Source organism: Poecilia latipinna, unplaced genomic scaffold (genome assembly GCF_001443285.1).
Source record: "Poecilia latipinna isolate Pla-1442-1.1 unplaced genomic scaffold, P_latipinna-1.0 Scaffold2917, whole genome shotgun sequence".
Lineage (NCBI taxonomy): Eukaryota > Metazoa > Chordata > Actinopteri > Cyprinodontiformes > Poeciliidae > Poecilia > Poecilia latipinna.
The window spans coordinates 61636-71241 of NW_015115533.1; the positions used below are offsets into that span (position 1 = coordinate 61636).

At 39.9% G+C, this 9606-nt stretch overlaps 1 protein-coding gene across 1 annotated transcript in view; it reads right to left on the bottom strand.

Annotated features, from left to right (window-relative positions):
- Positions 1 to 6262, bottom strand: part of LOC106939587 (uncharacterized) — a 48778-nt gene extending 42516 nt beyond the window's left edge. Inside the window, exons 1-3 of the mRNA XM_015022033.1 lie at positions 6133 to 6262; positions 3617 to 3964; positions 1555 to 1890 (exon numbers count right to left, since the gene is read on the bottom strand). Coding sequence (XP_014877519.1) covers positions 1555 to 1890; positions 3617 to 3964; positions 6133 to 6208 — 760 coding nt within the window. The 5' untranslated portion in view covers positions 6209 to 6262. The remainder of the gene's footprint in view (positions 1 to 1554; positions 1891 to 3616; positions 3965 to 6132) is intronic.
- Positions 6263 to 9606: the final 3344 nt, after the last annotated feature.

The window sequence follows — 9606 nt, forward strand, 5'->3', positions numbered from 1 at the left end:
GTTTGCTATGAGACAGATAATTGAGAAAACAATCAATCTCCTCCATCTCCTTCCTGAATTATTACTGATTAAAGTAATGCACCGTTCTGACCAAAACAACCAATCAGAACAAGAAGGACGCTCTTAGCGTAGTCAATTAGCCTCATTCACTCACTGCTAAATGTGCTAATGGGGGAGAAACAACTTATCATTACAAGAAACTGTTTATCTGCTGTCATTGGTAGCTATGCTAACTAAACTGAGCATTCACAGTTTGAATCTGCACAGCTCTGTGCTATGCTAGCTGCAGCACGGCACAAATCGAGGGGGAGAAAGGATGAGCAGCACCACATGAGATTGTGACTGACAGCACTAAAACTCTCCTGCCACTGACTGGTTGTTTCTAGCACTGGGAGAAGGCAGAGGAAATAGATTTTTCACAGATTACCTCTCATACCATACTGTCACAACATAATGACAGTTTTAAAAAATATGTGAAAAAAATATTTATATAAAAGTGACATACTGCAGCTTTAATTTCACTCAGGAGATGACGGGTCAGGAGGGATGTGGGTTAGAGCTGCTGCTGATTGACTCATCTGTTGTTCAGTGGTAAAAGGCACAGAGAACAATTTAAATATATGAATATGTTGGTATTTTTTTTCCTTAATTCATTAAATGTTAGTGAAATGGAGGGTCTTAGCACTGTGAATTAGTACAGTAGTACAGTAGTCTGTAGCTAAGCTAATTATGCTAAATGGTTGATAATTTCACAGTCTACCCACCTCTCTTGGAGAAAAACTGGGTTATAAATTAACACTTGCCTTTTTCTCTCTCTCCCTCTCTCTACTTTGTTTTTGAAAAACTGATTTTATAACTTTTCTTAGCATAATAACGGCTTCAGTCGCTGCTGTATTCAGTTGCAGCTTCTACCGACTGTAGCTGCATACGTCACTGTGAAGCCCCAAGCAGGAACAAACCATTTCATGCAGATCCAGGGGGGTTCAGGGAAAAATGTATGTTTTTTGATCTGGGAGGGGTAACATTAAATTTTTACTGCTAAAAATCTAAAAATACAATATGATTAATTTTGTATTTGACAGGGCCCCAATTTTTTTATTTTATGTCTATAAACAAAATATAAATAATTAAATTGTGGAGGGCCCCCTGCTGGTCAGGGCCCCTAGAATCGTCATCACTTTTCACCCCTTTACCGCACCCCTGAGCTTTTGTATAATAGAGAAGACTCGATTTAATCTTTGTTTAATAAGAATACAGTAAGAAATGTGTTTATTTGTCTTCACAAGATATACACAAACAATAAATGTTGAAAAGATTGGATAAATTCTATTAAACAAAATACTAGAATATATAAAAAAAACACTGAATCCACTGTAAGCTCATAAAAATATTCTCTCCAGCAACCTACCTAATCATCCTCATCATTTATTAATAAAGTGCTTTAAAAACCAAAATGTTGTGCAGGTTGCTCTTCAGTCATTCAAAACTGTAGATTCCATCAGAAATGTTTCCCAGCTTGCAAAGATAAGCTTCATGTAAATCTGCACCACTGACCTTTGACAAAATGAAGAATAACTTTCTGTCTGACGACGTCACTTTTCCTGTAGATGGTGCAGATGTAGACTCCAACATCTCTCTCTGTGGGGTATTTGATGCTCAGACTGAGGTCTCCACTTTTTACTTGCTCTTTATTCATTCTTGTACGTTCACAGTAAAACTTGTCTTGTTCTTTAGCTTTGTTGCTGCCATTCTGATACACATAGACAATCATGAATTCTGGTTCAGAGCGGGTCCACTCCACAGTGTCGTCCTCCTCAATGTAAGCTGTTGTTTTACAGGGCAGAACTGCAGACTCCACTCCCTCCTGCACCGTTACCTCAACCTGTTGAACTGAGGAGACAAAATGGGGTAAATTTTACACGTCTATACTTCATACTGCTAGTTGCAAGGGATTTGGCAAGTATTACCAATGCTTGAATCCTTCTTCAAAGTGGCCTTTACAAAACACTGTCAGAGTATCTGGCAATTTGAAAGCTTGGGTTGGTTGAGTGCAACAGGAATATAAAAGAATATGAAGCTGACCATTACTTGACTTTTACTAAAGAATGATCTTCAGGATGTCTACAGTCCTTTTCACAATATTTGTATTGGCTATTGTTCTATCAAATTACCACACGCTGTAAGAATAGCATATATATACAGTCAGTACCATACCTGCGCATTAAGAAGTCCAACCATCAGAGGAGTTAGTTGTCAGTTCATCATGCACAATAAGTTATGACGAAAATAAGTCATTAAATTGTTTTCCATGATAACTATATAGATATACATGCGTTGTCATGGTTTCAAAGTGTATTTAAAGCAAGGTCTGACTGCAGCTGCAGTCAACTACAACACGCCTGTATAAAACTCATTTACCTACTTAACCACCAAGTCAGGATGCCATACAACTGTTAATAAAGGGTATGATGATCTACGTCATGATTCTATGTTGTTGATTAAATAAAATCATGTGGTAATGACGTGTCTGACAGATATAGCCGTGAGTTTGTGCTAAGCGTATGACGATCTGATAGCATATGCTGACCTGACAGAGCATTGTACTTGGCTTTCTCCCATTTACTTGGATTCCTCCAGAACAATTTCAACTAGGATAATCAGTGAACAGAATAAATTCTGAATGATGACATAAATTTTTCTGTGATGCTTTAGAACTGTAGTCTCCCTGTAGTTTTAGAAATTCCAGTGGAGAAAGTGAACAAAAGCATTCAGTCCATGTTGGCCACGCTTCCAAATGTTGAATTAACATGAACAACCACCTCGCTCGAATTGGCTTTTCTCTCTTTACAGGTGAGGATGGTTGTTTCCATCCATCCATCCATCCATCCATCCATCCATCCATCCATCCATCCATCCATCCATTCTCTTCCACTTATTCGGAGTCATGTCATGGGGGTAGCAGCCTATGTAAAGAGGCCCAGACTTCCCTTTCCCCAGCCACTTCTTCCAGCTCCTCCGGGGGAACCCCAAGGCGTTCCCAGGACATAGTCCCGCCAGCGTGTCCTGGGTCTTCCTTTGGGCCTCCTCCTGGTAGGACTTGCCCAGAACACCTCATCAGGGAGGCATCCTGACTTGATGCCTGACAACTGGCTCCTCTTGACGTGAAGGAGCAGTGGCTCTACTCTAACTCCCTCCCGGATGACTGAGCTTCTCACCTGGTTGTTTACAGTGCAGGAAATTTCTGTTAAGCTTCAGAGCATCAAACTTGCGCATTACATATGTCACAGCCAATAATTAGTGATTGGGTTAAATTAAAAACTCAGACTGAGCCCAAGCCTTCAAATGGCCCCTTTAAGCATTTTTCTTATTTGTCTGCAGCCCATCTAGTTTGCTGAGAGAGCACAACTCACATAAGGAGGTCTTATTCCTAGATGTGGAAATTGCAGGTTCGATTCCTGGCCTGATGACTTTTGCCGCATGTGTTCCCCGTCTTTCATTATCCACTTTCCTGTCTACTCTCAAATAAAGGCTGCCTGAGCCAAACCCCACCTTATCCCCCCCCTAAAAAAAAATCAATAAAAAATCAATAGGAATTAAATTAAAATTAGTTACTGACCTTTGACCTGCAGTTGAACATCTGTCACTCTGATCTCTTTTCTGTCATTACTGAGGATGCAGGTGTAGGTTCCACTGTCGGAGAGGTGAGGTTTTCTCAGGGTGAGGCTGAAGTCAAGAGAATCTAAAGCATCAGATTTCATTGATGTTCGTCCACTGAAACGTTGATTTTGTTCTCGAAGATCATCTTCTTCTCTCCGCAGATGGACTGTTTGTGGTTTGAGATCATAGCGTCTCCAGATCACTGAACGGTTTCGCTCTGGCAAATTACCTGAGTACTTGCATGGCAGCACAACTGATTCTGCTACCTCAAAAACATTTTGTCCCATTGCAAAGGAATACAGGGAGGCTTAAAGGAAAGAAAAATCAGACAGTTAACAAGTATGTGAAAGCATTAGATACATAGTCAAGCGAATCTTTATCTCAGTATTAAACTCTTAGATTTAATTAGTTTTTATATTTGTAATATTGTGCATGGATGAGATGGGATGGCATTTTGTGGGATGTAAAGAGAAACAGATTATATTTATATTTATTGGTTTTAATGCTCTCCAAATATCACTTAAGTGAAAGTTTTACTTATGGCCTCAGATGATGCACCTTGAGGTGTTTATACACTGCTCAAAAAAATAAAGGGAACACTCAAATAACACATCCTAGATCTGAATGAATGAAATATTCTCATTGAATACTTTACTAAATTTGATTTCCATTAATGATTTTTGTGTGATTTTGTTGTCAGCACATTCAACTTTGTACAGAACAAAGTATTCAATGACAATATTTCATTCATTCAGATCTAGGATGTGTTATTTGAGTGTTCCCTTTATTTCTTTGAGCAGTGTATATAGGAATGATACCTGTCAATGTTTTGCTTAGAAAGGTGGTGTAGAGGATGTTTTATAGCTGAAGCCACACCAGCTTCTCTCTGCCAATCCACCTAATTGCTAATGTTTGTGACATTCTTTTAGCAAGGTCTATCAACAGTGAACATGTGCCAATTTCCCCGATCTACATTACAAAATGACCCATTTAATATTGTTTAATTATACAAGAATCTTATTATATTGTAATATATTGCCAAAAATTAAAACTTAGTTTAGCAAATGTTAAGAAAATACATTTAAAATATGCTAGCTGTAAAACTTAACCATATGTTTCATATTAGATCAATTTAATTCTGTTTAAATAAGAAAATCCACTCCAAATTATATCCATGGTTCAATTAGCGTAATCTCTTATGGAGGATATTTCTATTGAAACATATTACAATAAGTTGAATTAAAATAACTTGGCTTGTAGTTCTCTATAATTTAAAACACAGCTAGCCTCTCTGTGGACTGAGCAGGCATTCACAGGGGGTCATGACTGTGTGTGAGTTTAACCTTTTGACCACTTTGATAAGAACAAGTATGCCCACTCCTGCTCAACGCCTCTCACAGTGGGCAACTCCAGAGTGGAAGTACGTCCAGCCCCTCTCAAGGAGACTGGTTCCAGAACCAGAACCATGTGTTGAGGTGAGGCCGACTATTTCTAGCCGGAACCTCTTAGCCTCGCACACTAGCTCCAGTTCCTTCCCCACCAGAGAGGTGACGTTCCACGTCCCAAGAGCCAGCTTCTGAAGCCGGGGATCAGACCGCCAGGGTCCCCTCCTTCGGCTGCCGCCCGTAGCACAATGCACCCGACCCCTTTGGCCCCTCCTACAGGTGGTGAGCCCGTTGGAAGGGGGACCCACGTCTTCTCTTCGGGCTGAGCCCGGCCGGGCTTCGTGGGTAAAAGCCCAGCCACCAGGCGCTCGCCATCGTGCCCCACCTCCAGGCCTGGCTCCAGAGGGGGATCCCGGTGACCCGCGTCCGGGCAAGGGAACACCAAGTCCAAAGTTTGTATTCATCATAGGGGTCTTCAGGCTGCGCTTTGTCTGGTTCCTCACCTAGGACCTGTCTGCCTTGGGTGACCCTACCAGGGGCATAAAGCCCCAGACAGCATAGCTCCTAGGATCATTGGGACACTCAAACCCCTCCACCACGATAAGGTTGCAGCCCAGGGAGGACAAAATGGCATAAAACCTGTTGCAGACCATCATGGAGTAATGATACTTATTTGAAGGGCTGCATGATTGAATTATTTTTAAATACCTTTTACTTAGTTAATGCATTTTCCCAAAAATAGTTTTTAGGGTTAAATTATTACTATCTAAAATCATCATGATGCAACACTGTCTTTTTTAGTCATGCATTTAATGAATTTATATTTTATTATTGTTAAGCTTCAAAAGATATAAAATTGTTTCCATGCTGGCTAATACTGTTGTTTTATTCATAAATAGCATAGTTGAACAACAAAGTTTAACATTTTCATGACTTGTTAGTGCAAAGCATAAGAATACAGTGTGATAAATGTATTGTGTTCTTCAACATCAGCTGCCAGATACAAAATGATCAATCTGTTATAGGTTGTTAAATAGAAAAAGTTAAAAATTATCCCAACATATTGACCTTTAAGAGAATCATTTCTTACCTTGTAGGAAAATCAGAAGGATCATTAAATTCTTGAAAATCCAGCCACTAAACTTTTCTCTTGTTATGAAGAACATAACTTTTTCAAGTAACAACTTCACAGAGACGTTTAATCTTAGTCGCTGTGACTGTTGTGAAGGGAGCGGCTGCTAGAATGAGCATAAACCAGCTAGGCAGCTTTCAGGCTGACAGTTTAGTTCCCAATCACTTTGCTGCTCCTCTGTCAGTTAAGCACTTAAAGATATTCAAATGGAGGTTTCTACTCTACACTTATGTGATGAAATGTAAAAACATTTAAATATCAAATAATGTTTCTTCAGATTTGAACATGCATATTATATCCATATAGAAAGTGGCTTATGAGGAGTTTGAAAGCTTCAGTCTTTTTTTATCATATAATTAGTCTTTGCTGAAAGGTTTTTCACAAAGAAACTGCTGTCCAGTGACTGTGGCTCTTCTCGTGTCCCAGTGCTTTTTAAATTCTCTTTCTGTCCTTCATGCTCAAAACAATTTAGTTTACTTACAATGTACAGCTCCAACTCACCGCAAATATCATTTAAAGGCACTTAATTTTGGCTTTGCTGGATGTTTTCTCCTATTAAGAAACACTGTATATTAGTTTGTTTCTTGACATATTTTTATTAGAGTATGAATATATAAGAAAAGCATTTGCAATGACATTGCTTTAAGATTTGGTTTGTATGGTCCTGAAATGACATGCAGTTTTTACTTGATAAGGAAATATTTAATAAAGTCTTGAAACAAAATATCTGAACAAACTGAAAGTTGTTCTTGTGCTGACAGTTGATGATTCACCTTTGTTGAATGTTCACATTGTTGTTTATGCCAAGTTTCTATTTAAATGTATGGTTTGTTCTCTGGAAACTGAAATACTACAAAGAGGATAAACAGGTCCAACACACCCACATACATAAACAATACCTTCCAAGAAGAATTCTACTGGAAACTTCTAACGAATTGTGTGACAAGTATTTGCCATATTTTGACTTAAAATCACCACTTTAGCAAGAAAATATTTGAACTTGGGATTCAGTTTTGTGTAGCTTGTAAACCTCTGACCATATATAAGAAGCAGAAATTCAAACTTTAAGGATAAATCTGTGTGAAGTTCAAATCACTAAAAAAGTAATGTGTCATGTAGCTTTGTCATGAAAGTTCTTCAGTTCCATTTTGTTTAGGTCAAAGGCAATCTGCTTATGAATATGTGTCTGTTAATCTGATCATTTTGGTTCAATGACTTTTGGTCAAAAGTATTTGAAGGCTTTGTCTCTTATAGTTAAATGCATCACACAGAGGCATGTGGGGTCTGGGCTCAGCCTTGGAGATGCTGGCACTGGGCAGTTCTTTTCACAGGCAGACTGGTTAGGCCCAAGGGTTACTACAGGATCCTCTTTTGGCACCTGTCCTCTGTTGCCAGGGGCTGGTGTGGCAGGATGGCTTGGGGTCTCTAGGGGATCACAGGAAAGGTGGAAGTGGGTCAGTTCCCCTAGGTGTGGTGTTGCTTAGACTGCAAAAATATGTTGAAGATAAAAACTATGATAAACGAGTAACAACAATCCATCCATCCATCCATCCATCCACTTTCTTTGCACCCTTGTCCCTTAGTGGGGTCGGGAGGGTTACTGGTGCCTATCTCCAGCTAACGTTCCGGGCGAGAGGCAGGATACACCCTGGACAGGTCGCCAGTCTGTCGCAGGGCAAGTAACAACAAAGTCTCACAATATCAAAGTCTCTTTGGCAGACTGAGTTTAATTAAATTCAGGTTAAATTTATGTAGAAACTATAACCTCGCCACAAGAAAAAACAATACTCTTGATCTTTTTTATGCAAATGTTAAAGACTCATATACATCCATTGCACTCCCCCCACTTGGCAGGTCAGATCATTACTTAGTTTCACTTATGCCTGTTAAACAACAAAAGGTTATTACAAAGACAATAAGGAGATGGTCCCCTGAGGATGTAGATACACTCTGTGATGCATTAGAAGCCACTGACTGGGAAATATTTTATAAAGCACGTGGCGAGGACACCGACAGCTTAGCTGTGTGCATCTCTGACTACATTGGTTTCTGTGTGGACAATTCTATCCCCACAAAAAAGATCAAATGCTACTCGAACAACAAACCATGGGTTACAAGAGCATTGAAAACTCTACTTAATAACAAAAAGAGAGCCTTCAAGTCTGGTGATCGAGCAAAACTCAAAAGCATACAAAAACAGCTGAAGCGTAAACTGTGTGAATACAGAGCTGTGTATAAGAGAAAGCTGGAAGAAAAATTCAAAAATAACAATGCTAGAGAGATTTGGACTGGGATAAGAGAGATCACAGAATTGAAGAGGAATGCTAACTGCCCTGCTGGGGGGGATCTCAAATGGGCAAACGAGATAAACCAGTTCTTTAACCGGTTTGATTCCCCAGTTCCTAGTTATAGCCCCTGTTCCCACATATTGTCTGCTTGTAGTTTCACGATTACTGCTGACCAAGTGAAAAGACAACAAGAGAAAATTCACCCCGGGAAATCCCGTGGCCTAGACAATATCAGCCCTAAAGTCCTGACAAAACAGTCAGGAAATATTTATCCTGTTTCACATATCTCGGTGGCCCTGAACCTTTTGCTAAGCTTCAAATTATTTAATTTTTGGGAAGATGTTGAGGTTTCAGAAAATTTCAATTCAGAAAGCTATGGCTGATTGGTTCATTCTTTTGATCTTGAAAGGAGAGGCGAGCTGATGCAGAGATGAGCTTCATGTAACCAGGTAAGAGGTAGAAGAGCTGCATCAGCTCAGCTGAACTGAAACAAAACTGAAGTTATTATCTTTGGACCTAAAGAGGAGCGAACTAGAAATTTTTAAGAAATGTTTCTGTATGTTAATCACTCTGATTCCTTTCTAGAGGGCCTCTCTGAGGAAGAGCAGTGACAGCAGCTCTTCACAGAACGGCCTGCTTTGACCTCTTAGATAGTTATAAAACCATCGCCGTGAAGATTCACAACTTGTCCTGCTTGATCCTGGGTCAGGAACTAGATAAGCTAGTGTTAGATTGATTGTGTTGTTAGTTAGTGATAATCTTGGCGCTGTGACTGTGTGATGAAGTGTCTTTCCCCCTCCCTTTAGAGTTACAGTGCTCTCTGTGATTAGGGATCCTAAAAACAATAAAAAGAGAGGGGCAGGGAAATGTGCTTCAGAGCAGCAGGAGATTTGTAACTGAAAGCACATCTCTGTCTGTTCTCCTCGCGAGTATTAAGACACTAACTTTCTCTCGTCTTTCCTGTGTTTTTGCTGTGTTTAATAGGTGTCAACTCTGACATTGGCCGATAGTTGGATGGGACTGAACCCTTTGAGGGATCCTTCTGGATCAGGATTGTGCGCCCTTCAGTTAACCATTCAGGGTGAGTCCCATTTTGTAGCAGCTGGTTCAGTTGAGCTGCCAGTCGCTCATGGAGGGCAGTGAG